The sequence below is a fragment of the Nannobrachium achirus genome (genome assembly GCF_963921795.1).
Source record: "Nannobrachium achirus genome assembly, chromosome: 8".
Taxonomy (NCBI): domain Eukaryota; kingdom Metazoa; phylum Chordata; class Actinopteri; order Myctophiformes; family Myctophidae; genus Nannobrachium; species Nannobrachium achirus.
Window position 1 is genome coordinate 13,478,595 of NC_137817.1, and position 27,432 is coordinate 13,506,026.

The 27,432-nt window shown below is 42.9% G+C and overlaps 1 protein-coding gene across 1 annotated transcript; it reads left to right on the top strand.

Annotated features, from left to right (window-relative positions):
- Positions 1-1,493: 1,493 nt before the first annotated feature.
- Positions 1,494-11,231, top strand: LOC308289927 (eukaryotic translation initiation factor 4 gamma 1-like; the record flags this gene model as incomplete). The annotated part of the gene is made up of 15 exons (XM_080731708.1): positions 1,494-1,573; positions 2,290-2,577; positions 3,965-4,111; positions 4,410-4,646; positions 5,306-5,410; positions 5,706-5,866; positions 6,032-6,262; positions 6,377-6,574; positions 6,701-6,826; positions 6,978-7,059; positions 7,206-7,304; positions 7,424-7,558; positions 8,049-8,130; positions 8,507-8,647; positions 11,050-11,231. The coding sequence occupies exons 1-15, from the start codon at positions 1,544-1,546 to the stop codon at positions 11,229-11,231; spliced, it is 2,244 nt and encodes a 747-aa protein (XP_080587834.1). The 5' UTR covers positions 1,494-1,543.
- Positions 11,232-27,432: the final 16,201 nt, after the last annotated feature.

Sequence of the window (27,432 nt, forward strand, 5' to 3'; positions counted from 1 at the left end):
GATATAAAGTAGGCCTAGCTAGCTATAGGTAGGCTACAACTGATTTGTTGGGATTTTTTTATGTTTATTTGAATGGATCGTATTTTACCTCTTTAACAAAGAAGCTGGAAATATGGAAATAACTGCCGTTTCAAAGATCAGGAAACACCATCGGCTATATGTAGGCTATTTCTATGACCTCCTGGTAAAAATAAGATCAGTATAGATTTTTAATATTTTTTGGGGTAAATGTTCCATTAGCCTACTCAATAAGGTCCTGGTCAGTTCTGAGATGAGCCAATCTGGTTTGTTTGGGCTGGCTGGCTGGCCAGGGTGGTCTATGGGCTACAGCTGATTTTATGAAACCAATAATGGAGTAGGCTGACATCTAAAGGCGATTGCATGATACTACAATAGACTACTATGAAATGTATGTTGATAGACCTATAGTGTTTAGGCGAGTTGGTATTTTCAGTATAGGCCTAGGCTACTATGTTTTTATGAGATTACTACTAAAACTTGTTTAATCTACAATGGAGTGTTTTGTTTAGACTACCAGGAATTTTGAATAGGCCTACAAATAAAACATAAACAAAGAAAAATAAACAAATCCGATTTATCTAATTACCGTATTCACAATGGGTGCATAAATAAGAGTGCATAGCCTATTAGTAGTCCAATTAATCAGCAGGAGATAAGCATACAATCTGGATTGGTGTATGCTTTCTCTTTTCATGATTTCCCCCCACTTTTGTTTAAGCTTATATAGTTACCATAAGATAAAGAAATTACAAAAAAAAAAAAAAAAAAAAAAAACTCTTATAACCAATGAATAATTTTAACCAAATCCAAAGTAAAATGATGCATTATGCACAAAATAGCGCCCTATTCACGGCCCGCCCACTCAGCACATTTCTCAGCAACAGTTTAGAAGGGTAACAGATATTGCTGGCCAACAAATCATTATTTCGAACGGAAAAGTAAATTATAATGCTTTTTACTATCTTGTGTTCTTGATCATGCTAGCCGTATTTTATACTGTAATATTCGGAAATTGCATTACATTTGTGATTTCTGTGTAAACTCGGGCTTTTAGCAGGGTTTTACCATGGGGTTTACCTTCTACAGGTATATACTGTATATCTATGGTTTTGTTTTACCCTTCAAAACGTGACTTCAGCACCAGGAAGTTGCAGAGTGGGCGGGCCGTGAATAGGGCTAGTGGCACTGGCAAGCATGCCTTGTGCAAGGCTCTGCCTTGTGCATGTGATTGTGCACATAATCCACATAGCCTACTTTCACTTCTTGGTCGGCAGTTGAATCAGTCTGTGTAATGGTGGTGTAATCAACTGACGTAGATAGAAGTGTTCACAGTTTCATGATATTAACAGGAGGATTTTTATTCAACTTAATATTTTCCCCATAGTTGCAATTTTTACTTCAGTCAATTGTGCAGTGTTCCTTTAAGAGAGCGCACCCGGCTTAACTTTTGTTTCACTTTCGTATAGGCTTCCCAGCTGTGTCGGGGACTCGGGGAAAATAGACGAGAAACATCATCAAGACAATGTCACGGACTGACAGTGACAGTTTGGAGGTATTTGTACTTTACTTGATTATTATTATACAATTTTCAGTAGGCCTTCTTTTACTTCTACTCCACTACTATGTCGCTGGAAAGAAACTCGCCTGGGCTGATGTGTTATGCCTTTTGATTGATTGATTGAGGTATTGAAGTTTTGGATAGGAAAAGTTTCATGACAGTACAGTTCACTGATTCAATGTGAACTATAAGGAAACTCGGGTAAGGCAAGGCATATTTGTTATTTTCCATTGAGATCCTTAATATCCTTATATACCCGTAAACTATGCCTAAACGGTTAAACCTAACCTTATTCCTAACCTTAACCTCAGTAAAACGGTGCCAAAACCTAACCCTATTCCTAATCTTAACCTCAGAAAGATATGCGTAATCCTACAGTTATTTTTAACCTTATTCTCAGTAAAATAAATACAAGAATATAAATCTCTTTCCGGCGACTTTATACCGGTTAGCTTTGAAATTATAGCAATGTTTCTCAATGCAAGGCATTGTGAGCTTGTAGATCTACTATTCTCAAAAGAATGTTATACATTTGTAAACCTGAAATGGGATATTCTGCATAATGAGTACTTTTACTTTTGCACTTTTACTCAAGTATTTTGAATTCAGGACTTTTACTTGTAGTATTTCTATAGGCTATTGAAGTATTGATTTTTACTACTATAAAACATTTGAGTAACCTACTTTTTCCACCACTGGACGACATACAGCTCAAGAAGGCCTGGAAGCCCTCCGGTAAGAATCCAAGGCACAGGCCAAAGGCAGCCGGGGAGAACGACCCAGAGGAAGCCAAGACCTGCCAGCTGTTTAGGCGCGTGCGCAGCATTCTGAACAAGTTGACCCCCCAGATGTTCCAGCGGCTGATGAAGCAGGTGACGGAGCTCACCATCAATACAGAGGAACGTGTGAAGGGAGTCATCGACCTCATCTTAGAGAAGGCCATATCTGAGCCCAAATTCTCCCAGGCCTATGCCAACATGTGCCGCTGCCTTATGACGGTAAGACCAGACAGGACTTAATGCAGTATAAGACTCTCTCTATCTCCCTGTGTGTGTGTGTGTGTGTGTGTGTGTGTGTGTGTGTGTGTGTGTGTGTGTGTGTGTGTGTGTGTGTGTGTGTGTGTGTGTGTGTGTGTGTGTGTGTGTGTGTGTGTGTGTGTTCCAGACAGACTTTCACCTACAGTACAGTAGCCTTAATAATCGCTTCATCATGAGTACTGATCATGATAATCTAATAAGGAACAATTGTGTACTCGAATCAGTAGATCTACAAGTTGCATTGATAACTTATAGTTATTGGCTAGTGACATTCTGTCCTATGGAGTGAGGATTAGATTGCCTTATGATTTACAAGCGGCCCTACTGAATCTGTCTCCCTGCATGGATATGTATTTGGAGCTGCTGTATTGCAAATAACTATAGTTTACACTTAACCACCTGGTAATCTAGAGATAACTTTTACCCTGCCCTGCAGGGGGCAACCACACTACAGCACTACTACAGATTAGACTATAGTACTTGTCCAACTTTATTCCATCCATCCATCCATCCATCCATCCATCTCTCCCTTCCTAGATAAACTTTATTTTGCAGCGCTACTCCTCCCACAGTTTTGGCACGCAACTGAAGGCTGGGCCATTATGTCAAATCGACCGGCTCCTTCGGAAATCGATTCCTTGCATTTTGCTAAAAGATACGTACGTGGTGTTAAGCGCAACATACTGTTACACTATGTACGTGGCTAGATACCTGGGACTATGACATAGTTTTTATTTTGTTTTTGTTTTTGTGGCTGTGTTGTTGTTTTTTGTCGAGATCCTACTTCTATGTGAAAAAGAAACTAAGAAAAGTCATACAAAAATTACATAGGTTATATAGTTCAATTTATATATACATACATATATGTGTTTGTGAATTCATTTTCTCAGTTAACTTTTAAAAAACAATACACTTTTCCCAAATATGGGACAAGGACGGAATGGTTAGCACCGCTCGAATAGGGACAAGGACTGATAGATACTGATAGAGAGATTGTGTAAGTGTGACTCGCCTCAATGCAACCACACTACACTACATCTTTCTAGTGTTTAACCTGAACTGGAAAACAAACTACATCCCCCTCTATAAGAGCATGGAGAATGACATGATATTAATTATGGAAATATGACATTTAAACATTTATGTAAATTTCATTCATGTAATTGTGTATTTGTGACAAGCCTGCATTAACTTTACCCAGTGGCGAGAACAGTGCGCTTGATTCTACCCAGTGGTGAAAATGTGTGCTGCAGCACAAATTGTGTTGTGTCTGACAGAGCCTTTATTGCTCAACTAACCTGTGTAGCTGTATGATAACCAGCCTTCTCCGTGTCTCTACCCTCCTCAGCTCAAAGTCCCCACCACAGATAAGCCGGGGATCACTGTGAATTTCCGCAAGCTGCTGCTCAACCGGTGCCAGAAGGAGTTTGAGAAGGACACGGACGATGACGAAATATTTGAGAAGAAGCAGAAAGAGCTGGATGCTGCCCTGGGGGTAAGCACCTGTTTCCTCATGACATTGATGTGCCCAGCAGAGACAATAAGTAGTATCGTTAATTGTCAGAAAGAAGAAAAGACAAAATGCTTTTTTTGGGGGGGGGGGAGTGGAAAAACTGGTGATTTTAAGGTTGAATTTGTCACTTATTATTTCTTACAAATTCCCACCAAAAAGGGCGGTATTGTGCACAGCAAGGTTGAATTGAAAATACACACACACACACATACACAAATCCATTGTAAGCTAACCTGCCATGTTAACCCCCACACACACCACTTCCCTCATTTCCTGACAGGAGGAGGAGAAGCAGCGCCTCAAAGAGGAGCTGGATGATTCCAAGGACCGGGCCAGGAGGCGCGCTCTGGGCAACATCAAGTTCATCGGGGAGCTGTTCAGGCTCAAGATGCTGACGGTGGTGATCATGCACGACTGTATCGTCAAGCTGCTCAAAAGCGACGATGAAGAGTCCCTGAAGTGCCTGTGTATAGTTCTCAGCATCACTGGCAAGGACCTGGACTCTGAGAAGTCCAAGGTACATACGGACTGCATAGACATTAAAGGACAACTTAGTTTTTTTCCAACAAGGGTTCATATTTTAGATGGTCATTAGAGAAAAGAGAAGTTGAGTGTTAAAATGGTTTCATTTACTTCTTTCTATCGTTTTAGTGATTTTAACGATTTTGATTTGCATGCATGCCCCCAGGTTTGGGGCATGCATGCAAGTGGCTAAATGTGTCTTTTTAGACACAATAAGCCCATGCCCAAGATGAAACGCAATTTTTCATGGGCAGATGTGACTTACTGTATGGGGACTGGTGTAAATAACAACAAATAAACTGACTGCTTATTGTGTCTAAAAGACATATTTAGCCACTTGTACGCATGCCCCCACCCACTGAAATCATAATACTAAAATCGCTAAAACAATAGAAAGCAATAAATGAAAACATTTTAACACTCATCTTTTCTTTTCTCTAATTACAATCTAAAATATGAACCCATGTTGTAAAAAAACAAAGTTGTCCTTTAACAGAGGAGATTTGTAAATTTAGCCAGCGCTGTCGGCATATGTTGTGGTCTGACGATGAATGTCACTGAGGGCTAGCTTAAAGACACGACACACATGAAGATGTTAACTTAAGCTTGCTTATCAATTATTTTACTTTACAAAATGATTGTGTCTCTGTTAAGCCTCGCATGGACCAGTACTTCAGAAAAATGGAGAAAATCATCAAGGAGAAGACGACCTCCTTCAAGGTCCGCTTCATGCTGCAAGATGTGTTGGATCTCCGACAGGTAACACACACACGCACGCACACGCACGCACACACACACACACACACACACACACACACACACACACACACACACACTCGTACACTCACACTCACAGGTGACATTGTATTTGGTGACATTGCATTGATTGCCATTCATTCTACTGTATATCCCCTAACCCCAAACTCAACCGTAACTGCAATTCTCGCTCCATGGGTGGTTACACATGTAACCCGGCCTGACGGGGATCTGTGCTCACTTTCTAGTGCGAAAGGCGTGTGCTCACCCTCTGCCTGTCCCTCCCTCTCTGTCCCAGGATAAATGGGTGCCCAGACGAGAGGACCAGGGTCCCAAGGTCATCGTGCGTCCTGGGTACCCAGGCTCAGTGTCAGGCAGGCGTCCGGTCACCAGCACCCTGAACATATCCCATGCTCTCTTCTATTCCTCTCTAGACTCTGACACAAGAGTGTCTCAGAGGTTGGTAGAGTGTGTGTGTGTGTGTGTGTGTGTGTGTGTGTGTGTGTGTGTGTGTGTGTGTCTTCATTTTCAGCAGAATAAGAGCTCTAGACTGTTTTTCTTTTTTAGCGTTTGACAGATCTGAGGTCCTATAACCGTCCTCCTCTCTTTTGACCACTGACACAGTTCTAGAAGAGGGTACGGGGACCGCTTTGACAGACAGGATGACAGACAAGATAACAGAAGAGACGACAGACGAGAGGACAGACCGGATTACCGGAACAGACTGTCCGGTAGACTGACGGTGACCCAACACAGTTTCAGACAGGAGGAAAGCAGCTGCAAGAGAGATTACCGCAAGCCGGTCAACCCGGTCCCGGTCGACCATGTGCCACGTGCAACGGCCATCATCGAAGGGTATCTCCACGTTATGGAGGTTCGCATGCACACCGTTCTCAAACATGAGCAAGAGCTGTGAAATGTGATGTTTATATAATATGCAAGTCCTCCCAACTCCGCTCTAATTGTCAGTGGTTGTGCTGGCCTGGATCAACAGGAGGCATTGCAATGTGTACAGGAGATGAACAGCTCCCAGCAGCTGTTTGTGTTTGTGCGGAACGGCCTGGAGTCCACGCTAGAGCGTAGCGCCAGCGCCCGAGAACACATGGGGCTGCTGCTGCACCAGCTCATCAAGACTGGCATGATGCCCACTCAGCAGTACTACAAAGGGTAAGACTGGCATGGTTACTTGCATTCATTGACTTGAGGTAGATTCTCTTTGCAGTAAGGTTTACATAGTGTGTGTGTGTGTGTGTGTGTGTGTGTGTGTGTGTGTGTGTGTGTGTGTGTGTCCAGGCTTCAAGAGATCCTAGAAGTGGCAGAGGATATGGCTGTAGAAATCCCCCTCTTCTGGCTGCACCTGGCTGAGCTGATCACACCCATGCTCTACGAGGGAGGTCTCCCCATGGGACAGCTCTTCAAGTGAGTCCCAGGCTTCGCTGGATGCCTTCAAACAACCATGTTCTGCAATTAAATCTACTTGTGAAATTAATTCTCTAATAAGGGAAATGTTTGTCTTTGTTGTAAATTAATGTAAGTGTGTGTGTGTGCGTGTGTGCGTGCGTGTGTCCAGAGAGATCTACAAGTCTCTTGTTCCTCTAGGTAAGGCCAGCGACCTGTTGGTCCATATCCTCATTCTACTCCGCAAAGGAATGGTGAGATTTCACCCTGTTAAACCTCCCACTCTGCCACCAGCCCATTCCTTTGTTCATTACACTGCAATAACGTTTAGACTAAGCCAGTTTGACAATTGACAATTGCCCATCACTCTGAAAATGATCCTCCTCTCTTGCTCCTGCAGGGCCATGTAAAGGTGGGAGCCATGTGGAAGGAGGCGGGCCTTAGCTGGAAAGACTTCCTGCCTGAGGACGAAGACGTCACCAAGTTTGTGACAGTAAAGGTCAGAGCTCCACCTGGCACCTGCCCCTTCTCAGTTTCAGTCAAAGACAGCACAACTCCCCACCTGTGTTCATAACAAAATTGTGTGTGTTCGTCAAATGGTGTCCTGTGTGTTCATAGAAAGTGGAGTTCACCCTGGGTGATGAGTCGGAGACGGCCAAGAAGGAGGAGATGAGCGCCACAGAAATGAGCAAACAGCTGGACAGACTCATCCAGGACAAGGCCAACAATGCCAGGATATTTGACTGGATCAAGGTACGCTCAATAAAATGTCCTAAACACAGTGTTTAGGACATATGTGCAATTTCAAAACTTCTTGGTTTAATAGTCCCCCCGACTGTCTGAATGCGTTTCTCGCACAACACTCAAAACAATCCTCTAATCTTAATTACACCATACATGGTTCTGAGCGTTCCTTTGTAACTGCTAAGCTGATTTGAGCTGTTGTCGGGCTTCTGAAAGGCTCCCTAGTCATCTCATCTCAACATGGCTGACTCACTCTTCATCAGTCCCTCTTGTTCTCACTCATGTTCTATTATGCTCTACTGCTCCTGACACGCGTAGCTGTCATAGTCGGATGAAATAGAGACAAGAGCTTAAAACAGAGGCATCGCCTCTGTTTTAAGCTGAGGCATCACCTCTGCTTTTTTAAGCAGATCAAAAGGTTGATCTGCTATTGTTGCTGAATGTTCGCCCCAGAATATAGATGCAAGGGTATGTTGCTTCATTGTGAGTTTGTGTGCAGGCCAACCTGGAGGAACAGCAGACGTCCTCCAACACCTTTGTCAGAGTGCTGATGACCTGTATCTGCCAGTCGGCCATCATCGGTGAGTCCACCTTGTCTCTCTGTTCTCTTCACATAGTGTTCATTTACTGTAGAAGTTCTGAAACATAAAAAATCTGCTTCAATCGAAACAATACAAAACCACTGGGGAGAAAAATGCATGAGAACATCCACATAACTTAAAAATCCCTGTCTGCCGATTGATTGTTAATGTCACTGTTTTATACGCTGTATTGACCACACATATTGATGCACTAAGTAGGCAATGGGAGGCGCGCGCGTGTTGTTATGAACACTTATGTACAGGATATTCACATGCAAATGTATTATATAATATTCTCTGCTGCCCGAGTTGTAAGTAACATGACAAGTGCTCAAGTGTTTGACATTGTCAGTTTGGCACCACTCTTGTCCTGCAGGTGAGAATCCATACAAGGTGGACAGTGAGAAGATCAACCACAGAGCCAAGCTGCTGCAGAGATACCTGAAGGACGAACAGAAGGAGTTGCACGCTCTCTATGCCTTGCAGGCCCTTATAGTGGAGATGGAACAGCCTCCCAGTGAGTATCATCCATATGTGTGTCCGTCTGTCTTTAGCCTACTTAGACTAAAGGCCACTTTTAACCGCACAGATTCGTCGACGATTCGGCGGCGGAAGGCTGCGGATAGCGTCGGTTGCCGAACGGGAGCTCATCGTCAGGTTTTCGGCAGCGGGTCGGGAGCGTTATCGACCGAGAACTGGGAAACTGGACTTGCTCGGTTTTGTTGAGTCGGTCCCTTGTCCGTCGGCAGTGAAATGAGCCAACGAGAGCGGATAAAATAAAAGACAACACACAATCCGCTGGTAGCTATCTGTTTGGCATACATACTGTTTCCACACAGTCACAGAGGACACCGAGACAACACACTACACACAACTGAACTGAATAAAGTGGGCGCGAGTGAACTGCGAGAAAGGTGCTTGATTGTATAATATCCACGTCCACGTTTCAACTGGGTCCAGTTTGGTTACAGTTGGCATACATACTGTTTCCACACAGTCACAGAGGACACCGAGACAACACACTAAACACAACAGAATAAAGTGGGCTAGTAATAGTGCAGCAGCTGCCCGTGTTGTTGTTGTTTTTTTCTTCTCCTCTGCACGGAGAACAGTCACGTACAGTGCCTCCGTGCCTACTAGTGGTTAGATTACCTCCTCTTTCAGCTGTGAAAAGCTGGATGTGTGCTTCAGCGTATGACGGTGCGTGTCGAGCATAGCAGACATACAAGCTCACAACGCTTCAAGTTCCGACATGTTGTGAGCTTGTAGCTCTGATATTTTCAATGCGCGACGTCACACCATCGTATCGTATGACAAAATAATACAACTGCACACAGCAGTGGAGGCAGAACGCTGAAGCAGCAACAAGCTGTTGTGAAAGTGTCAGATCATGATACAATTTTAAAGGATTATGATTGGTTTTAAAGGTTGTTCTACTTTATCCAAATAATAATATAAATAATAGGCTTAACTCATTTAGTGCCACCCCTTTCACCACTAGAGGGCGCCCAGTGGCCAGAGAAAATCCCATAGAGATATGCTGGTATATGCAGAAGCCCTGCAGCCATGACTTGCCTGAACACTTTCCTTTGTGCATGACTGCATGTACAGGAAGAGGATGAAGTTAGCTTGAAGTTAGCTATTGGCTACCAAGCATTTTAGAAGCCTTATTTTCGTCAACTTAGCCATGATTAAACCTTGCACACCTCATGCATGGGAAAAAAACAGAGAAGAATGAGCTCTGAAAAATCCAATGCAATCCTGGATTGCATTGGAGTGGATTTGTGCAGTTTGTTCACAGCTTTCAAACAAAAAGATCCGATTGGAAATCCGTTCAGGCATTCTTGAGATAATCGCCCTTATGTTTTACATGTAATGTAAACAAAAATGGCTGCCCTGTATGTTAGATGGGGTTGTATGGGGGTGGAACATGCAAAATCGCGATTGAAATCATGTTCACCAGATTTGATGGGGTCCAAAAAAAAAAAAAAAAATTCAAAAAAAAAATTTTCAAAAAAAAAAAAAAAATATTTTTTTTTTTTTTTTTTATATCCCGAACTTGTTCGGGATAGGCACCCTGTGATACGATCATATATCCCGAACTAATTCGGGATAGGCACTCAATGAGTTAATAACAGCATTTTCCGACAGCGACGGCATGCAGGGACGATCAACTATGGAGTGAAAATAGCCTTTCAGACTACTGCCACCTCCTGGTTTGGAATGGTATTTCATGCGATCTCCCCGCGCATGCGCACAATTGCGTACAGTAAGTACAGTCGGCATACAGTCGGCAGACGAAGTTCTGTGCAGTTCTTTGCAGTCCTTTGCAAGTTCTTTGCAGTTCTTTGCAGTCCTTTGCAAGTTCTTTGCAGTCCTTTGCAGACTTTTTGGTGTGGAGAGGCCTTAAGTCTTACTGGATTTAAATTATGGCCCATAGAATAATGGATAGGAAATAAACACCCTTTTTCCATAGTTTCATGCCATCTTTTCTACCTCCAAATATATCTTCTGTGCCCTGTTATTATAAATTAATTACATATTGTATTTTTATTTTACATCAATAATAATATTGAAATAAATAGGCTGGTATACCATAATACTATAGGTATAGTACTACACTGCCTATACTGACCGAGTTAATGCGTTCCATGCAACTGCAACCTTTTCAAAGCAAACAGCACGTGATCGCATTGCATCACTTCAAAAATAGGACAGGCGCATCTTCCAACAACACCTGATCGATGTAAATCATTTGATGGATGTGATTGATGTGAAGTGGCGCACTGTTTAAAATGGAAAAGATTTGATTTAGTGCTTGACGCCCTGATCAACATTCATGTGCTGTTTACATGTAGTTGTGTTTACTTTTAGGCTGGCCTCCAGTTCTCACCTTCTCTTGTCCTCTATTCTCTCTAGATCTGCTGCGGATGTTCTTTGACACCATGTATGACGAGGATGTGATCAAAGAGGAGGCCTTCTTCATGTGGGAGTCCAGCAAGGACCCTGCCGAGCTGCAGGGCAAGGGCGTGGCCCTCAAGTCCGTCAGTGCCTTCTTCACCTGGCTCCGCGAGGCAGAAGATGAGTCTGACAACAGCTAGAGTCGTTGTGGTGATGTAGAGGTTAAGATGCTGAGTGCTTCATTATGGTGGTTGCTATAGGCTATATAAGCAATTGTTTTGCTGTAAGCAGGTGGCAAAACTCCAAGAGAATTGTTAATCACAAACATGGTCATATATTTGTTTGTGTTTTTCATAACCGGAAGGTCCATGTGTGTGTGAGTGTGTGTTTTGGAACCTTCATTTGTATTTTACATTAACCTTTTATTTAATGGTTTTGTTATATAGGAAAAGAAATGTCCTTGTGTGTGTATAATGTTGATTAGCTTGCATGTTTGAGCTACGGTTTATCATACGTATTGTCACTGTTTCCAAATTGGAAATTATACAAAAAAGAAACGTATGATTTAACTACCTCTCCTGTCTTATTTTAGTTTAATGTGCTTGAAACCAACCAATTAACATTTCTATTGTTCACTATTGTTCTCGGCCCGAGATTTGTTAACCTTTGCACAAAAGAAAAATAAGTTTGTTGCCACAGTATTGTTTTGGCTTAACGATAACAAAAAACTGAAAACCACCAAACACATTTAAAAAGGGCTGGGGCCTGGGGTGCCTGGTCTGTATTGCCTCTGGTCAGCTGGGGCGCCTGATGGAGGGGAAAGGAACTGGTTGGAATAACATGCTCCCTACCGGGAAAACTCCCCCCTGTCAGGTGATAAGAATCGGCTTGCTCATTCCTCAAGCATTGAACGAAGCATGAGCTCAGTTCGGGGCTATCCCCAGGTTGGCAGAGGGAGGGTAATGATTCTCCACAAGGGGCCATGCAGTGGGTTATCACATTTAATCTGTGGCCATTATTCAGAAGTTGAATGGCTTGACTCCCATCGTGGGGGCATTGGGGACAGAGGTCTCACGACTGTCCACATCATGTATTCTCCCTCAGGGAGGTCTACATGCATAGCATGGACAATCAGATAGTGTGAGTTTTAGCATCACTCTTGTCTTGTCCTAAAAGTGACTATCGATATGGACAGGGAGGGTTTGAAGGCGAATATCACCCAGAGAGCCATGCTGCACTATGCGCCTTGCAGGCCCTCATGGTGGAGATGAAAAATGCAGCAGGTTTTCTCATCTGGTCCGAGTTCATATGCAGATATTGAATGGCGCATCTCCCGCCCTGGGAGGTGAAAGCCATCCTGGGAGAAGTCTCATCCTGGGAGCCATTTCATCCTAGTCCATCACCTGCAGACATAGCGTGGACAGCCAGAGACACCAGGTCCACCGACAGCTGTGACCGACTGAGCTTTAATTGTCAACTGAAATGAGGAAGCAGTGCTAGCGCAGTGTACTTTCATTGTCTGTTGCTTATCATTTTGTCCAGCCAATGCCACCGAGGGAGGTGAAAAGAAATGTGATTTTACCAATTAGCACAACATTCCACCAGATAATTGAGAATGAAAGAAGTTTATATCTAAATCGTAATAGTGTGTTTGCTTCATAAGAGGGGTCTCCTCGTCTCTCCAGCACACAGAAAATCAATGTCATCCATCCAGGATGGAGAACTCATACAATACAGGACAAACAAGTGAAATTGTACATAACCTGGAACTGGAACACAATACATTTGAAGCTGATAAAAATTACCTTTGTGGAGTTCTTAGAAATGTATTTATCTTTTTACATGGATCAGAGGTGAGGACAGTTGGATATTGGAGTATGAACCGGGTAGAAAATGAGAAAGATGTAACCTTGTGTTGCATCACATTTCCAAAAGACGAAATGGTCTCCCATTTAGAACACACATGCACACGTGTACAAAAACAAGTGGTTCATGGCATAATTTTGAAAACAAGTATTCATTGGTCAATTAGTGACAACCCCAAAAAGAAAAAGGTTTCACAGCTAAAATAGTTGTTTCACAAAGGGCCTCACTGTATCTTTCCCCCCATTATTGGGAAAAACAACAAAAAACTCCCAAGCGGAGTCAGCTAAATGTGAAGTATCCCTTTAAGACTCAGTTTGAGAATTGTTTTGATTTATGAGTAGTTTTACTGTCATAATAGTAATACATCTTTATTGCAGGCTCAGTACAGTATATACGTTAATATAACTAAGTTCTCTGAAAATCATCTTAAAAGTGGCTATTGCAGTACCTTTGTCTCAATACCTACAGTATCTACAGTACAGAAGTCCATTGAGGAATGAGGATATGCATTGGCCACATTCTTCTGCTAGTCATCACAACAAAACAAAGGGTTTCTGGTATTATAATGAGATAATTTTCTTCATAACTAGGCTACTTCATTGTTCCGTTTTCACAACACCCTCTCATTCTCACTCTGCCCACCATGCTACCTCCAGTGGTGAACAGCAATGGAGTAAATGTACTTGAGTACTGTACTTAAGTACAAATTCAGACCAGTTTTATCTGACCATGAGTATCTGTACTCAACTACTTTACTTAAGTAAAACATTTGATTACTTTTTCCACCACTGTCTGTATCTCTCCAGCCAGGGCACCATGCTCTCCATGGATGTGAGGGGTGGGCAAAATCAGCATAATAGGGTCTGTTTTGTAAGGAAAAGGAAAACTATCTCATTATTTTTACATTACAAGTGAGACAATTAAAAGTCAATGCATGTCTCAGTGGACTTACATACCCACCAAAGGATACATTTATGTGACCAAGAGTCAAGGTCAGAGGGATTGTGTGCAATGCATGTGCCTCAAGCAATGATTAGTGTATCTTCTGTATGACCAGTAGGGGGAGATATTACCTCATTTTTAGAGTCACATCATCAACAGCACATTGTACATCTTTCCTTGCACCCTGATGATGACCAGCTTCAACATGTCGGCAGTTGCCTTTTTAATGCAATAAAGGATTATTACTCCTTTTAACCTTGAGAGCCTGGATCACCTCTTTCTCTTTTTTACAGCACACTGTCTTTTTGTTTCCACCATCTGAACAGATAGTTCTCTATGTAATGGAAGCGTGTCAGAGACAGTTTTATTTTTGTATGAGTGCGTTTAGTAAGATATTGACGCTTCATCCCAATTCTGGCCTTTCTTGCTGGGGTGTTGCATCCTGGGTAACTGGACATCCACGTCCAACTCTTTTTTTTTTTTTTTTTTTTGTATAAATCTTTATTCAAACATCATGACGTACAATTAACAAGACAATACGAAACAGACAATACAGTACAGTACAACACAAACACAAACGACAAGTTATCAATACATCAATATAAAACAAATCATAGCCAGGGGGAATTACTAAACGAAAATATTAAAATGTGAACACAAAAGAGTCGTTTTTTCAGCCTTCTTATTTTTTGAGTCACGAATTGTTTGAATATACTGCTTGGCTTCAATCTCAAATAACATGAATAATGGCTTAGAGTGACTAAATTTAGACTTATCCACGTCCTCCTCGCTGTCGTCCGATTCGGCACTGGTGATGTCATCATCCTCCTCCTTGTCATCTTCATAGTCATCTTCCTCTTCCTCACTCACTTCCTCCTCCTCCTCTACGGCCTGGGGCTCCTCGAGGGTCTGTGGCAACAATGAGAGGGTTTTGAGTTTCACATCTTTGTGGGCATATCTGGGGGGGCGATTGAGTGAAGATGATGATTATGTTACAGTATTGTCTTTTCTTTTGTTTTGTATAATATGCACCTTTTGTAACATTCTAAAGTAAATCTAATGTCCTCTAGTGTTGGACTTGACAGATAAAACCAACAGGAAGAGCTGGGACTTGGACTAAGAGTCTGCCCTGGCTTGGGTCTCCTAGAATTGAGCTTTCACAAACTATGAGAAGAATATCTTATTCATAATTGATTCTGCATTTCAGCGTTGGTTCCTTCCTCTGGGCGCCCGAGCTTATGGAAATTTAATAAGACAGTTTGTCTTCGAGGCTTGCACATGGCTCAAAACAACTCAACCCAACTCTATTTAGCACTGTAATTACAGCACACGTATTGATAGGCTGCTCTTGGTCTTACTGCAAGTTCTCTCCCATTCCTCCACAGGGGTGTGTGTGTGTGTGTGTGTGTGTGTGTGTGTGTGTGTGTGTGTGTGTGTGTGTGTGTGTGTGCATGCTTGCGTGTGACTTACAGTCAGTTACATAATTGATAATTAGTGTGGTTGCCCTAACAGGGCAACACACAATAGTAGCCTACTTTCCCCAGATGATTAACTAGAGGGTATCTGCACATTTCTAAAGTGACAATTTAAGGACTTTTTAATACCTCTAAAACACATATGTCAAACTCAAGGCCTGGGGGCCAAATCAGGCCTCTGATTGAATTATCTTCGGCCCGCGAGATGATATTTAAATACTATTAGAACTGGCCCACTGGCCACTGGCATATTGCACGTGCAATGCCTTGGATTCGAACCAAGGTATCCCGCAGGAAAGTCCAACATCTTAACCATCAGACCAAAGGGATATCCCTATGGACTGGGGGATATAGTAGACTTTTGATGCCATCAGGCTGAGGCAATGAGTCACTCTGTTACACACATGTGCATTGTGTGCACACACAGTGCATTGACGCGTATCGAGGGCCTGTGACCACAAGCCCACGTTTAAATAAACATTGAACCAGTCCGGCCCTCGACTTGTACCATTTTTAAAATTTTGGCCCCCTGTGCATTTGAGTTTGACATCCCTGCTCTAAAATGACAAATTAAACATTAGCCAAATTGTCAAATATTAGAAATGTGAAAATAGCCGATCTACATGCTCACAATGCCTTGCGTTGGGAGGCGTTGTGAGCATGTAGATCTGCTATTTTCACAATAGAACCGTGTTACACAAAATGTAATGTCTCAACTCTTAGTGCTGAAAAGGTTGAGAACCACTGGCCTACTTGTCCGACTTTATTTCATTCACTCCAGTTCCCCAGATTTTCGCGCCAGATCCACCGCCTTTGATCTTCTTCAGAGAGAGTCTCCATGGGACCCTGTACTTGTGCTCTAAAGCAACATCCTATGTCTCCTTTAGAAGTACTTTAACTTTTCATTAGGTAGTACAATAGAGAGAGAGAGTTCAAAACAAGAGACACAGGTCATAAGTCAGATCGGAACCTGTATGGATGTCGAGAATAACTCGCCGCGCATGGGGTCAAAGCCACCAGGTTGGCTTCCCATCTCTCCTCTTTGAGAAACACAGACACACACACATACAGTGTGAATGTGCTCACGGCATGGTCATTAACCACAGTAACTGCATCACTCCCATCTTGAACAACATACACCTCATCAACCTTATTGCCATCCTGTCATTACATGCTGCAGCCCACCTACCCTCCTCTCACCTCTGTCCCCCTTCTCACCCCCTCTCATCTCCTCTCATCTCCTCTCATCTCCTCTCCCTAGACTGTTAAGTAGCAGAGTTGTCCACAGAGCTCTCCAGGATTCTAAGTAGAACCCATTAGAGCCAGATGAATAATTAATTAATCTCTCACCAGGCTCCCTGTACCTCTCATCACCGAGAAGTGGAGAAGCCTTCTTCACCCTTTGAGAACGTCTGTTTTGTCAGTGTCTTATCAATGGCAGCTGGTGTCTAGGAGAGACCAAATAAGAGAGATTCAAACAACACGCATGGTAGTTTTCAACGTGGGGTCTGAGGACTCCCAGTGGTCCTTAAAGGAGAATCTTGGTGAAAAATGACTTTCCTACGTCTAAAAGTATGTTTTAGGAAGCTTCCAGGGTGATCCAGCAGTTGTTTGGTCCAAAGCAGCAATTTATTCCATTTTCGATCGCATGTCCTACCCGACCACGGCTCCATACAGGACCGCGTTATTCAATCATTAATCTGTTTTTGTATCTCGCTTGAAAGTAAAATTTTCACTACATGCCAGTAGCATGTAATGCCTAGAGTCTGTATCCATCGTCTGTTTACATCCAGCGCCACCATTATTGCTGTAAAAGCCTTGAACTTTCAACTGCCGTGAAATCTCGTCTCTCACGGGACTTCCGGAGCCCGTTCGCCTGCATTACAACAAAGTTCCGCAAGAGACGAGATTTCACGGCACGAGCGGGAAAGAAATCGGAAAAGGGTTCACCCAAGAAACACCTGGCGAGAGACCTGTAGGCAGACACCAAGACCATGAAGATAACCTGGAACCAACTGGAGAGAACAGTCCAAGACAGAGATGCCTATGATCACTTGTTGACGGCCTATGCCCCAGAAGGGGTAGTAGGCGCAAGTACTATAAGTTCACAAGAACAAGAAGAATGGTAAAGTTAAACATATACTTCCAAGCACTCCTGCATAGAAACATTGAATCCTCATAATATGATGAAGCATGTGTGATACTGAACATGAATCATGTGATCTGTGTTTCTGACCCTTCACTGACTGACACAACTTTTTCAATGTCGATGGCTCAGAACTAATCTATACAGTGAAAGAGTGCTAGCTTAAAGCTATACTGTGTAAGTTGCTCAACTAGTGGTCAGTAGCGGTAGAGCAAACCGCGGTCGCGTCTGCTTTTTTCGGCCGTTTTTCGCCGCGGACCGGGCCTTCAGACCACCGCGTCCGCCTCGCCTCGCCGAGACGCATCCATCGAGGTCTCTCGTGTCCCTCTATGAGCAGCGGTTGGGGAGTTACATGCTAGACTCCTAGACCAGTGTAAACACTGCAGTGTACTTCCTGAAGAGCCCGGCAGTGTATGATCTGCGCTGTGATTGGCCGGTAGTGTATCATGTGTGTATGATCCGCAATGTGATTGGCCAACGTATACACAACGTATACGGATGATGCAGATGACGTCATTTTGCCAGGAAATCCCGCCCCTGTCAAGGCTAAGTAGAAAACATATAAAGAAAAGGCTTTTGGGGCTGAAATTAACGGAGCGGGGGTTCTAAAACTTTAGCGATTTAATAGTTAGGACAATTTTAAGAAGGTTTTTTGAAAAAAAGTTACATAGTATAACTTTAAGATGTGTAATAATTGGGATGGATCAGAGAGCATAAGAAACAGGGCTAGTTTCCAGATAAAAGGTCTCTGTGACCAGAATAGAATAGAGGTCTTCATCAGCCAGATTTCATATATCACAGTCCTATTTTTACACATTTTAGTTGTCTAAGGCAGTAATTCTCCCTTAGTGGGTCAAGACCAGTGCCCTACATTGGGTCACAAGATGTCCTGACATGGTCAGGACATAATATTTAGTGCTTGTACTTTTCCAGTTAGACCAGAGGCCGACACCTTATTGTAAGTCGCTTTGGATTAAATGTGTGTGCTAAATGCCTAAACTGTAAACTGTAAACCTCAGGTATAACAGCGTTGAGGTGTTCCAGGCCCTAACTGGGTTAAGATAAAGATACTGTATTGTCGCTGTCGGGTGGAAATCTCATACTGTATGTCCAAAACTGTTATAATAGTAGATGGACAAGCTGAAAACAAGTCGCCTTGTGCCGCATTTAAAGCTGGTTGACACTATTGATGCTTTTGTGTGCAACAGCGATATAAACTCAGCACAAAAAGAAAGGAAACATATTAATAATTAATTATATCTGCCCTTTAAATAGTAAATGAAAGACATTTTGGCAAAATTCTGGTCAGAGCTACCCACACGTTTGGTTGTGTAGCTCATGCCTTGAATGCCCGATGCTTACAAGCTGTACCTCGTTGTAAAGGTGACAAATCAATGGTAAAAATGATATAAAACACAATACAATTTGGTATTATTAAAGGGGAGATATAATTAATTATTAATATGTTTTCATTTCTTTTTGTGCTGAGTTTATAATAAGACAACTGTAGACCTAAGACACAATAGTGCCCATGAGAACATCAGATCTAGTGGGTGTAGTTGTGTGGTGTTACCTGAGTTGTGGCTAGGGTAGAGGCCGTGGATCATGGATGGATGATGTTCCACCTCCATGTACTGGGACGGGGCCACCATGTGATTGAACATGCTCCCCAGCCACTGAGCTGTGGCGTACACTGACCTGAATAAAGCAGAGGGAACAACTATGAACAAGAGCTACAGGCTCTGCTATTCAACAGGGGTCTTTTCAATAGAAGCCACGGTCTACTGAAAACTCCCAATCTTGCTGAGGGCAGAGAATGTTCTTAGAACTACGCTACTGTTGGGATCTGAAATCTTTTGTATAAAATTCGACAGTTTTTTTGGGCTTCAGACATTTACAAAAGGCTCATTACTGGCACTCCCCAGCATCTGCTAGCTCACTGGGATGTGTGCTATAGGCACATTATTCACAGCTAGAATAGATGTTAAAGAGGCACCTTTTTTAGTGAATACATTTATTCTTTGTCCAATCTGTATATGCTAGAGTATGTTAATACACTCGGGGTGGTTGTATTTTGTCTGCCTGCTCTTCTATTGAGACATTTAGATGGTGTCAAAAGGCATGTCTCGACCCTCACCTAGACAGGATATGTGCGTGTGTATGTATTTAATTAATACTTGTTTTAACCTTTTGTGTGAGTATTTTGTCATAAAACATGTGTGGATAGTTTGCACACTAGGGTGCAAAAAAGCTGTCAAGAGGCGATGCTGGTATTGTTACCGTGGTAACCTACTGTACCATATATGGACATCCCAGAGGTAGAGTTGGTGGCGTCCAGGTGTTTCCCCAGCAGAGCGCTGTGTGACAGCTGGAGAGTCTCCTGCTCTGGCCTCAGCTCATCACCCAGCACCAGGATGTCACAGATTATGGATAATCTCCTCTAACACACCAGGCCGACGGGCTGCACACGTACGCACAGAGACAAAAAAACACACGCTCAACTGCAAACCACATGCGTTTGGATTTCCATGTACCATCGTGCGCCAGCTATACTCCTCCTCATACACAATCCAATTATTCTGTAAACTCTCCAAACTACTGTGTGTGCTGCAGCAGAGTCAACACACCCCCTCAGACAGCTCCCATCACAGCTCTGCCTGCCTGACAGGCTGCTAAGCCTCAGCCACTGCCACACTCTCACTCTGCCACCCAGCCTTCTCCCCTGCCTCACATGCAGTCCCCTGAGCCTGTGCCGTCCATGCCCACTTAACAGCCTCCCCGCAGAGACAGAGAGAGACTCTCTGGAGGAATGGAGGTGAGGTTTGGAGGAAGAGAATAAGACACAGAGAGAGAGAGAGAGGATGGCAACACACACACCACAACTCACAACACACACACACACACACACACACACACACACACACACACACACACACACACACACACACACACACACACACACACACACACACACACACACACACACTTTTTTAAGACTTGCTGCCTCATGGAAAGGGAGGAAGGAACACATGGTAGCAGGAGTGACGAGGGAAAGGAACAGAGACTAGGGGCTGTACTTTTGTCTTAAGTACCAGCTCTAATGCCTTAACTTAAAAGCCTGTCCATACTGTCTCCGACCACCAAACCTTTATGGTCTGGTCCGGTCTGGTCCAACTACAAAATGACGTCACTCGCATTTTCTGAAAAGTATTACCCCGAATTAGAGTTCGGAAAGCTGCACGTCGGAAAGACGGAACTCTCCAACGAAAAGTTTGGTGGTTGGAGACATTATGGACAAGCCTTAATCAATGCATAAGAGCTGGTACTTAAGACAAACACAATACAGCCCTAAGCTAAGGCTTGAAACCCACCAGGCGCGCAAGCATAAGTGCACAGTCAGACGCTGTTTTTCTTCCACTCCATGTTAATGAATGCAGTCGTTCTCACTGGCCTGGTGGAATCTGTCCACTGCAGAGAATCTGTTTTTCATCAATGCATAGTATGGAAATTTACATTTTTAACCCAATACAAAGAAACACAGCATGACTCTGGTGTACTGTGCTGTGCAGTGTAATGAAGTAAAACTGCTTGAGAATGAGTTGAAATTCACCTTAAACCTACAAATTCAAAGGAAGAATCAGAGCAAATGAAGTTGTTGGTGTGGGATTAAACAATATACAGCAATAGCCCTATTAGGATTCAGGTGTCTCCATTTTAACTCACCTCTCAGGATTCGTTCAGAATATTAGAATAAGAAACAGCGTACAAATATAACAAGGGGGACAGTAACAATAGTCCCCACTGATTTTTAGAGCAGAAGATAAAGCAGTTGGTTGGGAAATGTCCACCCCTATATTCTCAGACCAGGTGAGTAGTGGTAAATTGAATTAATGGAAATGGCTATGTCAAATCCAAACAGCCACAAAGACACGATGCCAGTACCATTTGACCCCCATGATTCAAAAAACACGGCAATGCAGATTTTCTTGCCAGGAAGCAGACCAGGTGAGTGGTAAATTAATGAAAATGGCTAAGCCCCAAAAACAGAATGAAAGACAGAGAAAGAGATAGATAGATAGATAGATAGATAGATAGATAGATAGATAGATAGATAGATAGATAGATAGATAGATAGAGACAGGGAGACAGGGAGAGAGAGAGGCAGGCCAGTGCTGGGTAGAGACACAGCTAAATAGAAAGACAAATGACAAAGGGAGACAGAGGACAGAGAGGCTGATTAATGGGGTCCAACAGAGAGGTGTCACACGGCCTGCAACAGAACCATGTGATTTGTGCTGAATCTGTTAAGGTTCAGCCTCCAGAGAACATTAAATCTGCTCATTATGAAACTTCATCACATCTCCCCCACACACATTCTGTCTTTCTCAGTCTGTCACTCTAAATCTGTCACTTTCTCAATCTGTCACACTCTCTCTCTCTCTGTAGTGCTCCTTCTCATTTATTTCTGCCTGTATGTCTGTGTCTCTTTCTTTCTTTTCCAGCTAATCTGTTCCCTCCAGCTGCAGTCTCCCTTTCAGTGGCAGAAAATGGCTCTGCTGAGTTTGAAAGCGATGAAACGTTCCCTTTTCTTCCGCGGCCGCTTTACACACAATGTTCTCCTTATCTGGTCCTAATTGGAGCCGAGTGGTGGAGTCCAAACTGAGCTGTGCCATGCTGCGCTGTGTCGTGTCATGATGCTCCAGCATTGCTGGTGGGATTCAGGGACCCAAAAGGCAGCAGGATTTAAATGGCCTATCCATTTGCTAGGAGGTCAAGCCAGGCGACCCGAGGAATCAATTGTCTGCTAGCAGAGGCCTTGCTCAGCAGGGCTGTGTGGTTTCACACAAAGAGGACAGCAGTGGTAGTGTATATGGGGAGGTTAATTCCAGCAGACCAATATGATAGGGGTTAGTGTACTGTATACTGTTCCCTGAGAGAATCACATACCAGGGGAGTCTTGCTAACATAACCAGATTAGTACCACTGAATAGCTTCACTTACTGTGAACTGTCCATGGAACTGACGATGTGTAAAGGCATATAAAAATGTGCCCAGAGAGATAAATCAGCACACGCGTGAGCGTGCACTTAAAGCAATACCACCCAGCTGCGGCCTCGCAGACGGGACTTGGTGTGTCAAAAATCCACTGCATCCTAGACAATTTGCCCTCCTGGCCCCCAGACGGTGGAATAAACTCCCTGTCGCACTTAGAACAACAGACTCCCTCCCTAGCTTCCGCCGTGGACTGAAGACTCACCTCTTCAGACTCCACCTAAACCCTTAGCACTACTGTAACACTCAATGACCATACATGAAACTAGTTAGCATTTTTTAGGTTTTTAGAAAAGTTTTACTGATTAGGTGCATGGTCTACCTATGTTATTGTTTTTTTCTAGATTGGTATTCCTATGCATTTGTTATATTGTTGTTGATGTTCTGACATACTATCTTGCTTATTATAGTGATGTATTATCTGCTTATTGTAAGTCGCTTTGGATTAAAAGCGTCTGCTAAACTGTAAACTGTAAACTGTAAACGCAGGGTTGAGTCTTCCGGCAGAATGGGTTCGGTACTGGGCTCTTTGCTCTTTGCTCGTCGCTACTAGTCCAGTAATTTTAGGCCAAAATTAGGCTAAACCTAAAACAAATTGCAATAGTAGCAAACTCAACTGATTTTGTATCCTCAATATGTCCTTAGTGAGAAAAAAAAAGTCCCAAGGAATCCCATCAGGGCAAAGTTTTGAAAACGACCTACATACCTTCACTTACTATATACACTACAATATAAAGGAAAAAATGACTCCAAAAAAATCTGCTTTAAGTGGGATGTGAGGGGTCAAACTAGGGGTTTTTAATTATTCTGAATCCATTGCAAGCATTTGTTTTGCACGAAAAACATTCCTTGGGCAAGAAATGGCCACTCAAAACGATGGTTTAGTGATGAGTCATCAATTTTCTTTTGGGGTCCGTTTTTAGCCCAAGGAATGTTTTTCATGCAAAACAAATGCTTGCAATGGATTCAGAATAATTAAAAACCCCTAGTTTGACCCCTCACATCCCACTTAAAGCAGATTTTTTTGGGAGTCATATTTTCCTTTATTGCGACCGTCAGGGAGCAGTTTACTATGAAAACCTCCACCGGCCGTCCGTCCGTCGGTCACACGTCACACCTTTGCCCTGCTCATATCTCCGCATCAGTATGACATCACACCACATGTGTACACAAACCTTTGTGTACGTTGCTGTGGCAACAGTCTGTTGTTGCTGGTTTGTTAGTGTACGTTAGCAACCACCTTAGCAACCATGGTTTTACCCTAGCAACCAACTGTTTACCCTAGCAACCAACTGTTTACCATAGCAACCATGTTTTTTTACCCTAGCAACCAACTGTTTACCATAGCAACCAGATACGCAGAGCAGGGATCTCCATATATGGGCATAAACAGGTGACATCACACTGATGTCAGATACTCAGAGCAGGGATTTCTCCATAATATATGGGCATAAAAGGGATTCTGTTAGGGATCTCCATATATGGGCATAAAAGGGATTCTGTTAGGGATCTCCATATATGGGCATACAAGGGATTCTGTTAGGGATCTCCATATATGGGCATAAAAGGGATTCTGTTAGGGATCTCCATATATGGGCATAAAAGGGATTCTGTTAGGGATCTCCATATATGGGCATGAAAGGGATTCTGTTAGGGATCTCCATATATGGGCATAAAAGGGATTCTGTTAGGGATCTCCATATATGGGCATAAAAGGGATTATGTTAGGGATCTCCATATATGGGCATAAAAGGGATTCTGTTAGCTGTTAGTGATCTCCATATATGGGCATAAAAGGGATGCTGTTAGGGATCTCCATATATGGGCATAAAAGGGATTCTGTTAGGGATCTCCATATATGGGCATGAAAGGGATTCTGTTAGGGATCTCCATATATGGGCATAAAAGGGATGGTATCCCAGATGATGCCCTGTTAGGAAATCCACACTAACAGAATCCATATATGGTCCTACCGACAGCTGCTATAAGCCAACCCTGGCGATAAGGTCTGAGTCGAAGAAATGCTTCTTTCCTGGCAAGAATTGCCCCTTTATACTGTAGGGCTCGTTTGTGTATTGTATGACATCACGCCACATCATCGGCTGAGGACTGTGTGATGTCATCATATCTCCATATATGGAGACATAAGTTGCTCATGCCCAAATATGGGCTGGTGAGGTCAGACTTAGTGTGATGCGTAGGTTATCTCCATATATGGAGATTCAACTTCAATGAGTAACCATGGCAAACTGTCAACTGCCCGTATGTCTTGATAATTGGTAAAACAAACTTTTGGCCAATTTGTGGAGATAAGCGACCAACGGTCGCTTATCTCCCGATTAGGGAGTCTTACTGGTACCAGTAAGACTCCCTAATCGGGAGATAAGCGACCGTTAGTGGTACCAGTAAGACTCCAGTAAGGTTATCTCCATATATGGAGATTCAACTTCAATGAGTAACCATGGCAAACTGTCAACTGCCCGTATGTCTTGATAATTGGTAAAACAAACTTTTGGCCAATTTGTGGAGATAAGCGACCAACGGTCGCTTATCTCCCGATTAGGGAGTCTTACTGGTAGTGTAGTCACAGTGTATAGTAAGTGAAGGTAGGTAGGTCGTTTTCAAAACTTTGCCCCGATGGGATTCCTTGGGACTTTTTTTCCCTCACTAAGGACATAATGAGGATACAGAATCAGTTGAGTTTGCTACTATTGCAATTTGTTTTAGGTTTTTTCATATAATGACTGGACTATACTGGGGGAATCCTTGTTCGTTTCCTCCGCTTAGTAATATGCATTGACTGCCAACATTGTTTTTCCGACTTATGTCGTTCCCTGCCACGGTTTCCGAGATTTTCACTAACCTTTGAAAATTCATAGAATATTCCACGATGCTCTGATTCGATTCGGCCCAAAAGATGCCCACGGGTGTCCTGTTTTTGGAAAATAATCCCTGTCCACTCGCGATGATCCACTCAAAAGATATCAGTTTTTGCGTTCACATCGCCCATACACTATGAGGCTTTTCTTTATTAACCGATTACGTCATAAACGTTTCAGGTTTAACAGATAGTGTTAATAAATTAAAGCAAATAGATAATATAAAAACGAAGGAAAAAAAAACAACACACACACACACACACACACACACACACACACACACACACACACACACACACACACACACACAGCAGCGCTCACATATCAACGCTCACACACCAAGTCTCGTCTGCAAGCTTAAATAGCCGCCCGTAAACAGGAAATGCCCTGTTTTGGTTTAATCACGCTGTCTGGGTTTATTTCTCAACAATGAGCGGCTCGCCGACAATTATCCCTCGAAGGGGCCAACACATTTACCTGCAATGTAAGACCTGGATTCACTCACTGAACACACAGGTGCACTGCACAGCGAGAACACTGGCAGACCAGGGAGAAGGATACAGTAGACCTACATACATATTGATGCAGACACCCGACCCGACAGACAAACACGCACAGCATAAAGAATGCGGTTTACTCATCAATCACATGGAGAGCAAACAGACGTCAAGTTGTGTGCGGGAGAGATACAGTAGAGCGAGAGAGAGAGAGAATGATGGAGAGCAGAGAGGAATAGAAATGGCAGACAGCGAATGTTCTGTGAAAGTGAGCAGAGGAATGCTTTTACATTTCACTGTAGGCCTTTCAAACACACTAACATCTGTCTGTGGTCAGGGGTGTCGCACCAAATTCTGGGCCCTGGGTACAAGGATTCGCATTATTACGCATTATGTTGTGCTTTAATTCACGGCGCGGCTGCGAGCTTGTATATCTGCTATTTTTGAAGAATCATGAAAATGTGTGCAAGTCTTTGAATATTTCAAATCCTTCTAAGGTTTTTTGAAAAACTTATGTTTCTATGTCAGTGGTGCTCAAACCCTTTCATGTGACGGACCCCCATCTCAAAATATTTAGTTGCAGGTACCCCCCAGAAGCAAAGTTTGAGTTACAAATGTTTGCTTAAAAAATACATACCGGTATATTCAAAGATTTGCATACGTTTTCGCACCGAGTTGCCGTGCTGAGTTTGTATATCTGCCATTTTTCAAGAGCTAAAGTATAAAATAATTAAGGCCCCTCCACTTTCCCACTGAGCATTTTTAGGTTTATTAGTTGCCTATTAGTGGTGTTTTTATCTTCTACACCACGCGTTGAAAATCAGTGTTGTAAAGGTCTAGATTTGAAAATCTTTTAGTCGGCTATATTTACACTAGACGACTATCAGACTGCTAAAAGTCGGCTATATTTAGCCGTTAACGGCCGTTGAAAGTAGTGAAAAGAAGGACATCGGCAAAATTCGAACTGTTAATCTTCTGATAACGAGACGAGGACTTTACCCCTGAGCCACCAGGCCTGTTACAAATAGAAGGGCGTTTGGCACCTATTAGTAAGTAACATCGCCTCCCACTGTTGGTTTTGGGTAACGTTTTTGAGTTTTCTGATAAATGCAAAGTAGTTGTAATGATGAATAGCTATTAAAATGATATCTAATCAATATATATTGAATGATGTGGTTTGGGGAGACAACTAGTGTGCGTATGGGTGTTGTTCTCAGAATGAATTATGTAATTCTCCGCCCAAAGAGAGAACGTATCGTATATTGCTGCCTCCCATCAGTTTCGGCACTGCACTGACAGAGGTTTTGGTTTCTTTTTGTAAGATGACTTAATACATGGTCTAAAGATAGTCGTTGAAATGCCGTATATAAAACGACTACACCCAGACGTATACCTTATAGTGACGAATGGCTATTAAAATCATTTTACACAAATATTTGGCTATCAGTTCTGCAACGTGCAGTTCAATTCAATTCAATTCAATTCAATTTTATTAAAGTGTCAAATCATAACAAGTTATCTCAAGACACTTTACAAAGGCTAAA